General features: G+C 35.7%; 2 protein-coding genes across 2 annotated transcripts; one reads left to right on the top strand and one right to left on the bottom strand.

Moving 5' to 3' along the window:
- Positions 1-621: 621 nt before the first annotated feature.
- On the top strand, positions 622-1581 carry LOC308418031 (olfactory receptor 51G2-like; the record flags this gene model as incomplete). The annotated part of the gene is made up of 1 exon (XM_080913368.1): positions 622-1581. One exon carries the CDS (start codon positions 622-624, stop codon positions 1579-1581), a length of 960 nt encoding a protein of 319 aa, XP_080769494.1.
- Positions 1582-6551: 4970 nt separating this feature from the next.
- Positions 6552-7394, bottom strand: LOC308418113 (olfactory receptor 52B2-like; the record flags this gene model as incomplete). Its single annotated transcript, XM_080913437.1, has 1 exon — positions 6552-7394. One exon carries the CDS (start codon positions 7392-7394, stop codon positions 6552-6554), a length of 843 nt encoding a protein of 280 aa, XP_080769563.1.
- Between the last annotated feature and the right edge of the window lie 8717 nt (positions 7395-16111).

Raw genomic sequence — 16111 nt, 5'->3', positions numbered from 1 at the left:
GTCAGGCTGACGTTTTGGAAGTCCATGCACGTTTAAATGGGTGTTGAATGATACTGTAGAAATGAAGGAATTGGTGAGTTAAAAGTATTTCTTTTTTCCCCATTAATGTGTTTCTTTATTCACTTTACTTGGGGACGCAGCCCGTACCCTCCCCCCCCATGTCCCTTCCCTTCCCTTACACTCCCTTCACTCCTGAGAAGAAGGACGTCCCCCATGAATACCAGCCCACCCTGCCATCTCAGGTCACAGCAGGACAAGGCACATCCAGTGAGGTCAGGTAAGGAATCCCCTTTAGGGGAACAAGATCCACAGACAGGCAACAAAGTCAGGGTAAGCCGCAGTTGTAGATGTTGGGAGACCTGCAGGAAGATCAAGCAACATACTCGCTACGTATGTGCGGAGAGTAGATGTAATTTTAACTGACAATAACCAGCAAAGCAGAGAAAAGGGAAGCAGGAATTAGAATGGCTGAAGGAGTTATTAGAGGTGAGCACTAGAGTCTCTTTTGTTTACTTTTTCTTTTTTTACCCATTCTTTTTAAAATACAGATCCTGGCCTTGTCAGTACCCTCCCCAGTAAAGAGTAGCAGTGGAATCGGGCTTCACTGTAACAGTCAACTCCATGGCACTCTCAAACTCCAGCACCACCGTGTCCTCCACATTCTACCTCACAGGCATCCCGGGCTATGAGGAATTTCACCACTGGATTTCCATCCCATTCTGCCTTATCTACATTATTGGGGTAACGGGAAACTGTTCCATCCTGCACATTGTGCGCACAGACCCCAGACTCCACGAGCCCATGTACTACTTCCTGGCTATGCTTTCACTCACTGACATGGCCATGTCCTTGCCCGCCATGATTTCACTGTTCAGGGTGTTGTGGTCCATTTCCCGAGAAATCCAGTTCAATATCTGCGTGGTCCAAATGTTTCTGATTCACACTTTCTCCTTCACTGAATCATCGGTGCTCTTGGCCATGGCTCTTGACCGTTATGTGGCTATTTGCCACCCCCTGCGATATGCTACCATTCTCACCCCGAAACTTATTGCCAAGATTGGAATCGGAGCCTTGCTTCGTAGTTCTATTCCACTCATTCCTCTCCTGGTTCGCCTAGCATTCTTTTCCTTCTGCCGCTCCCATGTCCTCTCTCATTCTTATTGTCTGCACCAGGACATAATCCGCCTTGCCTGCGCTGACATCAGGTTTAATGTTATATATGGAATGGTTGTGATTCTAATGCTGTGGGGTATAGACTCTTTGGGTATTTTAATAACTTACGTTTTCATCCTTCACTCAGTGTTAAGAATTGCATCCCGGGAGGGTAGACTTAAGGCACTCAACACATGTGCATCCCACATCTGTGCTGTGCTCATTCTATATGTGCCTATGATAGGGTTGTCTATCGTCCATCGTTTTGCCAAACACTCCTCCCCCTTTGTTCATATCTTCATGGCTCATATTTATTTAATGGTGCCACCAGTGCTCAACCCAATCATCTATAGTGTGAAGACCAAGCAGATCCGACAAGGAATCCTCCATTTGATCTGTCCCCACAAAACCATTTCTTCTGCAATGTAAGCATGTCATTAAAGCAACAAGGTAGTGGTAACTGATGATGTGAAGCCATGGAAAATTTTTGTATGTCGTGTTCAGGCAAAACATATGTGAAGCAAATTTGGAGGCAACTTGGTTACCGACAGGCTCTTGAGCACCCATTGTTGACTATCAGGACTAGATAAAATGACCTCACACGTACTTTTAAAATCAGTCAGTTATTAATTTATTAGAGAGAAATACAATGGAAATCACTGGCTTTTCTCTTCTTACCTGTACTTCCCTTAAGCTTCATATAAAGAACCTATCCCCAAGATTTTTTTTGAATCAGCAAAACCTAGATTCTTTTTGCTTTTTGACGTTTGATGTTTGGCCTAGAACTTTACATCACCATTTGCATATCATTATTATTGATATTATGATTGAAATCTGTTTATTCAGTCATGATTTATAGATGGCAACAACTCGATGCCAACTGTTATGAATCACACTTGTACTATAAGTCAAAGCAGAAGTTGCTGCCTGCACACCGCCTGCTTATCATCTTTAAGAAATAAAGGATTGCAAATTCTTTCTTATCTGGGATGTACAGTCTCTTTAGAAAGGAGCAACATCAATATTAATTTTTGTTACTTGCTTTATGGGAATGACATTAACTTTGTAGAATTATGAAAGTAATTTTGCTATGTTCCCACAGATGCCACAGATATGTAGCCAAAAACTATAATCTGTTAGTTTAATGCATGCTTTAATAAGAATTCAGGGTGAGGAACATATTTAAATATTTTTGAATGCAGGTAAATAAGGATTAAATATTTAGCATTTTTGGAAGAAGAAAACATGATATTACAAATCCTTTTATTTTATTTTATTGATTACTTATTAACATTTTAAATATTAAATGTTATTTAATTTTTAAAAATTTTAAACTCCCCCTCCTCATTTCCCTTGAAAACCCTGTACCCCACTCCACTCCACTGCCTCCACAAGGGTGCTTCTCTACCCACCCACCCAATCCTGCTCCATTACTCCTTTATTCCCCTATGCTGAGGCATCAAACCTTCACAGGACCCAGGGCTTCCTCTCCCATTGATGCCAGACAAGGCCACATATACAGCTGGAACTTTCTGTAGGTGACTTTCATTGTTGATCTCTTTGTTCAGTTTTAACTCTTTTTATTTAAAATTTTCTTACAATATATGTTGTTTATGTTTTTCTCTTCACTCATTCCAGATCCTGTAATATTTCTAATTAGTAGTTTAAAAAATTCTTGTTTTCCATGTACTTTATGCTCATTGTAGCTAGTAAGATTTTAATGCATACTATCAAACCTTTAAAAAGAATCAAATACTGACAAAAATGTATTCATATACTTTTTTGCAAAAATGATATTAAAATCTGTTTTTTAAATAAAGTTGTTCAGTTAAAAATCTTCTTCTATCTTTGTAATAATCCAGTTTGTATATGTTCATAAACTGTGAAAAAATCATGGAAAATATTGTTCTTCAGTTTTGCCAGCATACATTTTTTTAATATTTGGTTTGAATGAGATAATAAAGTGGAACCTGATGTAAAGATGTTTCATATCTTCTGATCTCCTTTGCCTTGCTAACTGGTAATGTATGTTCATATATCCTGCTTTAGCTACTCTCCTAGAATTTGAATGCCTTTGTATGAAAGCAGCTTTTAACAATTATTGAATATATAAACAATGAAGAAATAAACAAGTCACTGATTAAAAATTTGGTAGTTTTGGTGTTATCATTTTTAATACCAATATTGTAATGAAGTTTCACTTAATAAAATGGAATGATACCAGAAAAGTGAAATTAGGATTTTAAATTTCAGACAGTTGATTCACTCCTGGAGAATTCTCGAATTCTGTGCTGCTCTGTAATAGATTTTTTCCACCCATGTCTCATTCCTCCAAGTTTGATCCTTTACTTGAGCTCACTTGCTATTTCTCTATTTAAGCACATTAAATTTCACCAAAGAAGCATTGATTTAAAAAAAAAAAAAAAAAAAAAAAAAACCTAGAACTACTAATCTCATATAACAGATGTGACAATTTGCAGTGGGCACCTTTCTGATACTTAGTCTCTATAATTTTACTAATTGTGGCTCTCTGTATTAATTTCTATATATTATAAAAAAGAAGAAAGGGGATGGCTTAAGGTTTTACTGCTGTGAACAGATACCATGAATAAGGCAACTCTTATAAGGACAACACTTAACTAGGGATGGCTTAGAGGTTCAGAGGTTCAGTCCATTATCATAAAGGTTGGAACATGGCAACATCCAGGAAGGCGTGGTGCAGGAAGACCTGAGAGTTCTACATCTTCATCTAAATGCTGATAAGAGAAGATTGGCTTTTCGGCAGCTAGGAAGAGGATTTTTAAGCCCATGCCTACAATGACATACTTCCTCCCTCAAGGTCACATCTACTCCAAAAAGACCTTGACATCTAATAGTGACAATCCCTGGGTCAAAATATTCAAGCCACCACAGAGGAAAATGAGGTAGAGGTGGAGGAGGAAGAGGAGGAGGGTGAAGAGGAGGAGGAGAAAGAGGAAAATAAGGAGGAGAAAGAGAAAGAGGGGAAGAAGAAAGAGGAAGAGGAAGATGAGGAAGAGGAGCATGAGGAGGAAGCACTGATATACAGGAAAAATCCAACAATGTCCTTCTCACAGGGAGGAAGCTCTAGGTGCTCCATGGCTGCTAAGAATAGAAAAATCTATTTCATCTTAAGACAAGGTCCAACAAGAATTGTTCAATTCCATATCGTCAGCACTAAATACATGTGTGAGTAATGGTAAAATGGATCAATAGGCTGCATATGTATGTGTGTGTGTGTGTGTGTGTGTGTGTGTGTGTGTGTGTGTAAAATCAAAAAGTTTGTGCATTTAGGAGGAAATGAAGACATACAAGAAGATTGAGTTGGGTAGGAAAGAACAAGAGTGATATAGATGTAATACCCATTTAAGAAAGTTCTCACAAACATAAGATGGCACTTTTTATACTTTTTATTATTTAATAATTGTCATTTTCTTTAAATTGGTGAATATCACATTGTTAGTTCTCTTATTGATTCAATCTTTTGATCATATACCTTAGAGTATAAAGCACAGTTTAACAACAGTGTGAAATAGTCACTTAGATATACAAACAATATAGAGACAACTTTGTGCATGTTTAAAGAAAGATGTCTTAATAAAAGGTTTGTGAGACACTCATCACATCAGTAACACAACTATACCATATATCCATACATATCCACACCACACTACACACACACACACACACATGAATGGTTTAAATTTTATGCTTATCTCAGATAGTCTTCTAGATGCAAATGTATATGCAGGTACTATAGGATGCAAGTTGCATGATACTTGGTTATTGGGGACCAAACTAGGAAATTGACTTGTGTTTATATAAGAGAACAAAAGAAAATCAGCCATAATTGGTATATACATGGGCCCTGGTGCTCAGGAGTTTAGAGAGGACGAATGTGAATCTAAAGTTAATCTTGGTCACAGAAGAAAAGAAGTTCAAAAATTATAAGCAACAATAAAACATAAAAATTTTAGAAATACAAAGAAAAAGCTACATAGCTAACTAAGCCCACTGAGTGTTACTTTTAATTTGCCATGATTCATCTCATTGAGAACAGACTTCACAGACTTTTAATATCTTCAGATCAAAATATTGTGCTGCGAGGTATTATGGGTTGACTTAACATGTCAGCTTGAGCCAATGGCAGGCAGTCATTTTTATTTAATCAGGATCACAGTCCCTTAGACTGACATCACCTACTACGGCAATGCTCTTTTGCAGGTGGAGTGTATAGCAATCTGGATTCTCTCCTTCCTAAGCTGTAGATATGGATTCATCTTATTTTCAGATATCATTATATAACTCAGATGTTTCACAAAGCAGGATTTGTATGAAATTCTTAATCAAAACAAACTAAAATTCTAGACTGTAAAACTAAAGCAGTTGTCATACACGGATGGCGTAAAGTCTGTAAGAAATGGATATTTTCTGGAAAAACAAGGGGAAGCATTTGAAAGATGAGCAAATTGGCCATTGACTTCTAGGAGGAGATTGAGTCTCCCAAGGACAAACAACCTTGTAAACTGTTCAATGCAGAGTGCTCAGCCTTGAAAATATATACACACAAACAAAACATAAATAAAATTAGCAGTTTCTATTTACATATATTTGTGTATACATATATGTGTATAAATAGGTAGGCAGCAGACATCATTCAAGATCAAAGAGTTTATCAATTTAAGACGGGGGGGCGGAGAATAGAAAGATTGTGAGGAAAGTGGGGTAGAGAGGGAGGAAATAATAGAGTCCTATAACTCTGTTCAAGTTAAAACATTAGAAGTTAAACCAATAAGGCAATGTATTTTATGCTTTGGCTCTATACATAAGGAGTATATCAGGGAGTTTATTACATATGACCATTGATATTTATTATATGAATACTTGAATTGTTTATGTGGTGAGCATTAACGAATTAATTCATTTTTGTTGTTCTTGATATTATGATAAATAGTAATTCTGACTTGATAAAGCTATTATTTTACTCTATTAATAACTGACAAATAAGTGGTCCATATAGCATGAAAACATTTAACTTACTTTAATGTGCTGATTTCCCCTTGGTGATTGTAGTATGTTGATCTATTCGTCAAAGGTACTTATATTTCTGTTATCTCCCTATTTGTGTCACAATAAAAAACTTTGGAAATAATATACTTCATAGTTTTATTAGTTAAAATTTTGTGTATTCCTTTTATTTAATTTTTTATATAATATATTTTATTATATTTCCTCCTATACCAATTACTTTAAGATCCTTTCTACTACTCTACTTACCCAATTTACATTCTTTCTGTTTTGAATTCTTTTCAGTGTTTTTGGATTTTTATTTAAGCCTCATTTTTTATCTTGAATTCTCTGTTCTTTGCTGTTTCATTAGACTAGAATAATTTTATTCGAGAACAGGGTCCTACTACTCTCATCCTTATCTCTTTGGTTTTTATCCCATAAACAATGGGGTTCATGGTTGGGGGTACCAGTAGATAGAGGTTTGCCAGGAGGATAAGAGTGTGCCTAGACACACGGTGTCCAAAGCGATGTGTAAAGAAAGAGAAAAAGGCCAGTGTGTAGAATATTAAAATGACACAAATGTGAGCTCCGCAGGTGCCAAAGGCTTTTGTCCTTGCTTCCCTTGATGGAAGTTTTAGGACTGTTTTTAAGATCAGCCAATATGACAAGGAGATGAATACGAAGTCCAGCCCTGTCGTGAGGAGAGCAGCTGAGAGACCATAAATGCTGTTTAAGGCAAAGCTGTTGCAAGCCAACTTGGCAATGCCCATGTTCTCACAGTATGTGTGACGGATAATGTTGCTTCGGCAAAAGTCCAAGCGGAGAATCAGGAGAACACCCGGAGTAACAACAACCACACTCCGAATTATCAGTGCCAGCCCAACCTTGCCAATGAGAGAGCCTGTAAGAACGGAAGTATAATGCAGTGGGCTGCAGATAGCCACATAGCGATCAAAAGCCATGGCCAGTAAGACAGCAGATTCAGAGAGGAACAGAGCATGGACAAAAAACATCTGTGTGAGGCAGGCAGGGAAGGGGGCTGCCAAGGGGCCCTGCCAGAATATGAGCAGCATCTGGGGTACTGTGACAGTACAGAGGAGGACGTCATTGAATGCCAACATGGCCAGGAAGAGGTACATGGGTTCATGGAGGCTCTTGTCACACACCACCACTAACATGACCAGCATATTGCCTAATACAGCCAAGAAGTACATGAAGCTGAAAGGGATGGAGATCCAAATCTGAGTATCTTCTAACCCCGGCACACCAGTCAGCAGAAAAAAAGTGAACTGAGTAGGTGTAGTGTTGAGTTCTATAAAAGAGAGGTGTGGAAGAGTTTATTAAGGAAAATAAAAGATCCAGAGTAAATTCTTAATGATAGTGAAGTCCCAGTTAGTTTTGGTGTGATGAAGAGAAAGGAGAAAAACCCATAAATAATATGATAAGTGAGCTAGTGTATGGAATGCTCTTCTGGCAATCTTTTTTTTGGAAGAATTTGTTTTGAACATACAGGTATCAGAAAGACCCGAATGACTCAATTTATGTGATTGATGCCATTTGTTACAACTAAATAATTTTATTTTGTTTTGAACTTTTATTCTAAAACTCTAGATGTGCTAAGTAATAACTACAAAAGGCATGTTTTCTTTTTTTCTCCATCTAAGTAGAGCCTAGAAATAACACCATGCATGTAAAATCATCATCTGCTATATAACTGAGAGCAATTGCTTGCAAATTCTCTAAGATTCTAATTCCTTTTAGTATAATAAATTTTATTCTCTTTCATATCTTTTTCCATCCCTGATTGCCTCTCACTCTTTATCTCTGTCTTTATGTATGTGTGTGTATGTGTGTGTGTGTGTGTGTGTGTGTGCATGTGTGCATGCATGTGTAGGTGCATGTATGACGGGCAGCATGCTTGGTATGCCATGGTATTCCATTGTATACAGTGCATGCAAAGGTTCAGGACTCCATGTATGTACTGGTAATTGATCTCACATTCTTAGTCTTATCATTATGCAATTTTTTTTGGTGAGCCAATTAATGAGCCCCAAGAAAAAAATTCTTATTTTCTATTTGAAAGGTTGGAAATGTTTATTTTTGCCCTAATTTTTTGCTATCAAAAGGATTGATTTGATTCACTTGTCTCTCATTCAAATTCTTGAAGATGAGAACTGAACAAACATAAAATTTAAAGTTCATTGCAAACATTTAAATTGTTCATAAATTTATATATTGATGCATAAATTAATACTGCTTCTCAGGAATTAGGACATAAAATTAGGACTTTAGCCCATTGTACATTTTCATGTGGGGAAAGAAAACCACAACTGAGAAACAAGCTTCATCACTACTCTTTAGTTAACACGGGTAGGGTTCCCTATGGAGCAGAAAATTGTTTATTTTCATTCAGATATATTAAGAGAAGCAGATGAGAGTTTAAAAAGATTTTTATAGCCGTGGGTCTTGTTTTTATAATGTTGTGGTGCCGAGGGCCATGCAGGGGAAATGACAAATGGCTGTAGATCTCATGGAATGGAGCCCACAGTTTACTAGAGCCATAGAGGTGAGCCTCTGTGTGGCATGTCCCCAAGGATTATGTTTCCTGTGGACTGCATGCTGTTGTGGAGTTCCTCTCTGATTGCTCTCATCATATCTGTTTTAATCTAAGAATTATAAGAAAGCTCTAAGAGGGTTACCAATCCCTTACTGGTCAGTGTTTCTGACACTTAGAATAATCTTTTTCAGGCATTGCTGATGAAGCAGTTTAATAATTCAATCATTAACCTGGAGGAGAACTAAGGAGTCTAGATTGTCAACGATGACTACCACCCTTAGAAAATACTTGGAAAATTAAAATTGATAGTGAAGCTAGTTTGAGATGCTTTTACCATTGGCTCCGATGTTAAAAAATCTAAGGGAACCATGTGAAGTTGAGAAAGACATAACATTATCAGTTAAGCCAGGAACCCTTTGTGGTCAGGTAACAAGAACAGTGGCCACACTGGCTGACACGAACCTCACTGAGGCCGGGCTGGTAATAATTGATTTCTTATACCCATTTTTGTCCTATGCTTCTTGATATGATTTGTTAAGAGTTGCTGCTGAATAGATATGCATTTTGAGGATTTAGGATAGGTATTGTTGACTCTTATATAAATGTTTAGATTTATGATTCTTTTAAGATTATTAGAAGATTACTATTAAAGATAAATAATGAAATAATTACTTTTTTCTTTGTAACTGCAAATTGTTGCCTATCAATTAAAAAAGTTACTGGCTAGGAAAAGAACATTACTTGCTAACATTTTGCTAATCTTCAACAAATTACTAGGTTACAAATTTCCCTTAGTTTTTGGGAATAATTTGTTTTCTCTACCTATTCAAAGTAATATTATTTATTGGAACTGTATTGGGGAACATACTAGTTTTCCTAATCACTTACTAGAAGAAATGTAAAATGTAATCACATTGTAATTTTAAACTGCTTGAAACTTTTGCTGGTGTATAAAAGCTATGGAAGAATGAAGTGTGGCACTCTGTAGTTATGTGTAAAGTTTGTGCAAATGGGGACTGGAATATTTTTCCTTCATTCCATCAACTGTCAGTGTGTATGTACATGTGTAAGTTTCTGTGAGAGATGTTTGGAGTATCTGTCAAGTAAGTGTATATGTGAGGATTGTGTGAATGTGGCCTGACCATCCCTCTGTCTCTCTTTTGCTCTCTTGTTTTCTTTCAATCTCTTCTCTCTACTTCCACTTTTTCTCCCTCCCTTAATGAAATGAAGAATTGTTTTCTTTTTTTAATTCAGGGACACAAACATGAAATAGATACTTCTTATCAATAGAATTAGGATGACCCATGCTTAAAATACAATTTGGTACACTGTTTCCTCAAACACTTGATGTAGAAAATTAGTACTCTCTGGTTTTGTTTTATAACAAATGCACAGAAAATATCAGACACTTAAATAGATGGCAAACAACATAACACACTAGTAATTTCCATTATAATATTAAATGGTAATGTTTGGAAGCCTCTACGAATGATTACTAATAAGCTCTTTTCTAAAATAAAAATAATCTTTTCATGTAATTAAATATAAGATTACTAACTACTCTACTTAGAATCCCAGTCACATAATAATATATAAATCTTGTTTACAAATGCAGAAATGTTAGTTTTTAGAATCTGTAATTTTAACCATTGAAGGATTATAATTTGCCTTGAGAATTCATAGCTTTTATGAGTTAATAAAACATTAAAAAGTTTGTAAACTATGTTAATTACCTTGTATTGTGATATCCATAAAGCTTGTGTGAAATAGCCATGCCCTACTGGTCTGAGCACAGAGGCAACTTGTACATATACTTCTCACTATTCCACACTAATAGTATTAGCATCAACCAAGGGAATAGCATCTACCTGAGCAGAGAGGTCATTTGAGAATTATTTTTGCTAAGGAACTAATTCCACAACAGAGACCAAGTTGGAATTTAGTTATCTGAACTGATCATGACTTTTGTAACTCTGAAGTGATCATTTCATAGCTAGAACTGTATTTGATTATTTTTAACCCATAATAAGTATCTTTCCAATGTGTGTACACTGTTATCAGTCCAATATTCAGTCATCATCACTATACATATCCACACGCACACGCACACACACACACACACACACACACACACACACACACACAGTAGATGTGCCTATTCCACACCTGCTATGAAATATGAATGCCTTCTACAATATAACAAAACTTTTGTGGCTACTTGTATCTATTTCAATAAAATACCAAATGCCTCTTAGTGCAATTCATGTGTGTGGTGATGAGGGAGATGGACTATGTAAAGGTGAAGAAGTCACTTTAGCATAGATTTATTACAAATTTATTAGAAAGCTAGGTGGCTCATTGTTCCCTCAATATCTGGATAATCAGTAAAGATAGACAATGTAACTTTACTTGAAACAAGAACATTTGAAGCAGGTGTGTTGTGCTCTATAAGAATTTTAAGCACAAATTTTCTGAGGTATTGAAATTAAAGGAGGTATAAGGTTTGTCTGTGTGAAGAAAAACCATACCGAAAAAGTTACTCATTCATCTTAGGTCTCAAATTATTTAATATATACTTAGATTATCAAAACATATTAGACATAGATCTTATGTTTACACATAAATGAGATAGAAAGGAAAAGCAACTATATTCTAAAGGATGTAGTAGAAACTGTGTAGAGAATACTGAACATTCCTAAAATCCTTGGAAGAGAATACTGCCAGTTGAAAATAGTGTGATAATATGTTGACAAAACTTTCAGAACTATTAGATTTTTACAATCATACCACTCCTTTACTTTCCTTACTTTGTCTCAAACTTATAACCTTTTCTTTTTTAATTATTATTATGCACACATACATGTATATAAACTTTATAATGAAGATGTAATAAGGGTTTCAAAACATTTTTCTGTCTTTGGACATCTGTTGAAAAATGAAAAGCATCCTGTTAAGGAATATAAAAGTTTAAAAGAGAAAAAGTTTTCCTATATTTGTATAATATACATAGAAATGTTCCTTATTGTTCTGGAAGGTTCTATTTATGATACTGGAAAAGCAATGAACAATACCACACAGATGCAAACCTTTTAGCTATACTAACAGCTGCCCTGGCAAGTTAAGCTCAGTGGTACAACAAATAATATAGGAGTAACCAGCAACCCTCTTAACTAGATTTAAGGTCCACACCCACAAGACAGAAACTCAAGCCATACACCACAAACTGGAACAAAAACTGATGGCTAGTTGGGTCCTATATCCTAGGGGAGAACCTGATACTGTATTTCTCCTTAATAAACAAAGTATTCTGTTATTGATCATAATGTTCTTTATAATTATTAGTTAGTGCATCTCTAAACTCTCATTGGAGAAGCTTATTTTGGAGTAGATATAGATGGCATTTAATATACAGACCTACAACTGGTCATTGTATAGAGAAAAAGAGAGAATATGAGAACAGTGGTGACAACCCCTCCACTTGAGGTCACAAATCATCTTCTAACACTGTGTCTGTCTCTCATTTTTCCCCCAAAACTCCACCAACACCAATTTATGCTGTCCATAAATTTCTGTGGCCTTTCTTGGAGTGTAGTTATGAGTTTTCCTTTCAGTACTGCTTTCATTGCAACCCATAAGTTTGGATATGTAGTGGCGTAATTTCCATTAAATTCTAAAAAAAATCCTTGATTTTTTTCTTATTTTTTCCTTGACCAAGGTATCAGTGAGACGAGCATTGTTCAGCTTTCATGTGTACATGGGCCTTTTATTGTTTTTCTTGTTATTAAAGACCAGCCTTAGTCCATGGTGATCTGATAGGATGCATGTGAGTATTTCGATATTCTTCTCTCTGTTAAGGCTTGTTTTTTGACTGAGTATATGGTCAATTTTGGAGGAGGTACTGTGAGGTGCTCAGAAGAAAATATATTCTTTTGTTTTTGAATGAAATGTCTTGTCGATGTCTATTAATTTCAGCTGCTTCATAACCTCTGGTAGTTTCACTGTGTCTCTTCAGTTTCTGTCTCCATGATCTGTCCATTGATAAGAGTGGGGTGTTGAAATCTCCCACTATTATTGTGTATGGTATAAAATGTGCTTTGAACTTTAGTAGAATTTCTCTTGTCAATGTGGGTGCTCTTGTATTTGGAGCATAGATGTTCAAGATTGAGAGTTCATCTTGATATATTTTTCCTGTGATGAGTAAAAAGTGTCATTCCAATTTTTTGATAACTTTTGGTTGAAAATTTATTTCATTTGATATTAGAATAGCTACTCCAGCTTGTTTCCTGGGCCCATTTACTTGGGAGGTTTTTTCCCAGCCTTTTACTGTGAGGTAGTGTCTGTCTTTGTCTCTGAGTTTCCTATATGCAGCAAAATGCTGTATCGTATTTACGTATCCAATATGATATTCTATGTTTTTTATTGGAGAATTGAGTCCATTGATGTTAAGAAAAATTATGGAATAGTGATTTTTGTTTCTTGTTATTTTTGTTGTTAGAGGTAGACTTATGTCTGTGTGCTTTTCTTCTTTTGGTTTCCTTATGTGATTATTTTTATTATTATTATTTTGACTTTCCTATAGTGTACTTTTCTTCCTTGTATTGTATTTTTCCATTTATCATCCTTTGTAGGCTGGATTTGTGGACAGATATTGTGTAATTTTGGTTTTGTCCTGGAATATCTTGGTCTCTCCATCTATGGCAATTAAGAGTTTGGCTGGATTTAGTAACCTGGGGTGGCATTTGTGTTCTCTTAGTGTCTGTATGACATTTGTCCAGGATATTCTCGATTTTATAGTCTCTGTTATGAAGTTTGGTTATTCTCATTGTTCTGTCCTTTTTCCCTTACAGCTTTTAGAATTCTTTCTCTGTTTCTAATATTTGGTGTTCTGACTATTATGTGACTATTATCCCTTTATTGGACATGGAGTGTGTGAAGATTTTTTTCCCAATGTGTGCTTTGCCAATTTGACTTCTTGACTATATCCTCTGCCTTACAGAAGCTTTTAAGTTTCATGAGAACCTGTCAATTGATGATTGATTTTAGAGCCTGAGACATTTATGTTCTGTTTAGGAATTTTTCTCCAGGAGACATGATTTTGAGGCTCTTTCTCACTTTCCCTTACTTTAGATTCAATGTGTCTGGTTTTATGTTGAGGTCCTGGATCCACTTGGACTTGGGCTTTGTGCAAAGGAACAAATATGTGTTAATTTTAATTTTTCTATATACCAACCAATTAGACCAGCACAATTTATTGAAGATGAATTTATTTCCATTATATATTTTTGGCTTTATTTGACAAAGATCAAGTGTTCATAAAAGTATGGTTTTATTTCTGGGTCTTTGATCTCTTTCATTAAGCAACCTGTTCCAATACCATGCTGTTTTTAATTACTATTGCTCTGTAATACTGCTTGAAGTTAGAGATGATTATTCCAGGAGCTCTTTTATTGTTAAAAATTGATTTTGCCCCACCTAGAGAGAGCTGGTCTCCCAGGAGTGCTGTCATTTCTAAGTCCACAGGTGAGACCACCATTATTGCCCCCAAAACTGACCAAAGAAGGACCCACCAGGAGCCCACAGGGTACAGGAACTGTGGAGCAGACAGAGACAGGATTGTTCCAGTTTCCATCTGCACCAGAGAGCTGACCCTGTGCCAGAGCTTTCCTCTCCCAGATCCCACCCAGAGAGAAACATTCTGCCAGGGGTGCTGATAAGCAGATGGTGAGAAACAAGCATAAGAACCAAAAACAAAGGCTAGTTGGCATCATTAGAACCCAGTTCTCCCACCACTGCAAGTCCTGGATACCACAACACACCCAAAAAGGAAAATTCTGATTTAGACTCACATCTCATGATGATGATATAGGACTTTAAGAAGACATAAAACTCCAATACAAGGAAAAAAACCTACACCTTAGAAAAAGCAAGAAAGTAATCTTTTTACAACTAATCCAAAGGAAGATAGACACAAAAATTAATTACACTTTTAGTAACAACAACAACAGCAACAAAAAAATAACAGAGAGCAATAATCTCTTGTCCATAATATCTCTTAATATCAATGATCTCAATTCCCCAATAAAAATACATTGACTAGCAGACTGGATACATAAACAAGACACAGCTTTTCTTGTCACATCAGTGACAAAGATAGACAGTACCTCAGAGTTAAAGGAAAGAAATAAAATAACATGGAAATAAGATCTCAAGAGATGGAAAGGTCTCCCATGTTTATGGAGTGGCAGGATTAATATGGTAAAAATAGCCAATTTGCCAAAAAGCAATCTATAGATTCAGTGCAATCCCCATGAAAATTCCAACTCAGTTCTTCACAAAGTTAGAAAAAGCAATTTGCAATTTCATTGGAATAATCAAAATCCCAGGATACTGAAAACTACTATCAAAAAAAAAAAAAAAAAAAAAAAACAAAAACAAAAACTTCTAGGGAAATCATTGTCCAGGACCTCCAGCTGTAGATTGTCCCGAAGCTGTTTGTATTTTAATGTTAATTCCACTTATCTAAGAAGGGCTGCCTAGTGACAGACTCAAGAGGTGACTTCATCTTAACCTTTCCATTTTAATTATTAAAATTAAAAAAAAAAAAAAAGCCAATGACTGGGCAGGGTGAGGGAGAGAGGAGAGGTCTGATGAGGTTAGAGGATTAGGAGAGGTTTAGGCAAATGGAGGTTCCCAAGGACCAACTAGAACCAGGTGGTATTGATTGGTGTTAAATCCCTATGAACATTATATTTAGTTAGGGTTATCCCAATATATTTTATATTATTTGTGAGTATTATGAAACGTGCTGTTTCATTGATTTATCATTTGTATAAAGGAAGGCTACAGTTTCATTTGAGTTAATTTTATATCCGGCCATGAGTTTCTTAATGGTGTTATTTCTATTATTCTAAATAGCCAACGGCTGATATCTCTGTCATCACATTTTTCTTTTTTTTTTAATTTTTTTTAAACGACTTTATTTTGCAAAACAAAGATAAATGTAAAGATTTTAAACATTTTTTGCTTAAAATTATACATTTTTGTCAGTACTGTTTTTTCAGACATTAAAATAAATTTTACATAAAACCATGTGAATATGTTTTTTAGTCAGTACTTGATTTTTTTCAAGGGCTTGACAGTATGCATTGAAAACCTACTAGTTGCAATAAGCGTAAAGTACATGCAAAACAAAACGCAACATGGAAATAGTCAAAATCTTCTTGTTTTGTGAATATATGTATATTTTTTGTTTTCTTTATTTCTTGGACTTCATACAGTCTGTGAGTTGTTTCTGGGGGAGTGCAAGCCTCTGGGGTTAGCATCCCACTATCAGTGACTGCATATTATGTCTGTTCTTTTGTGACTGGGTTATCT

This window comes from Micromys minutus (assembly GCF_963924665.1).
Source record: "Micromys minutus genome assembly, chromosome: 2".
NCBI lineage: Eukaryota > Metazoa > Chordata > Mammalia > Rodentia > Muridae > Micromys > Micromys minutus.
This window is presented reverse-complemented; position numbering and strand designations above follow the sequence as displayed.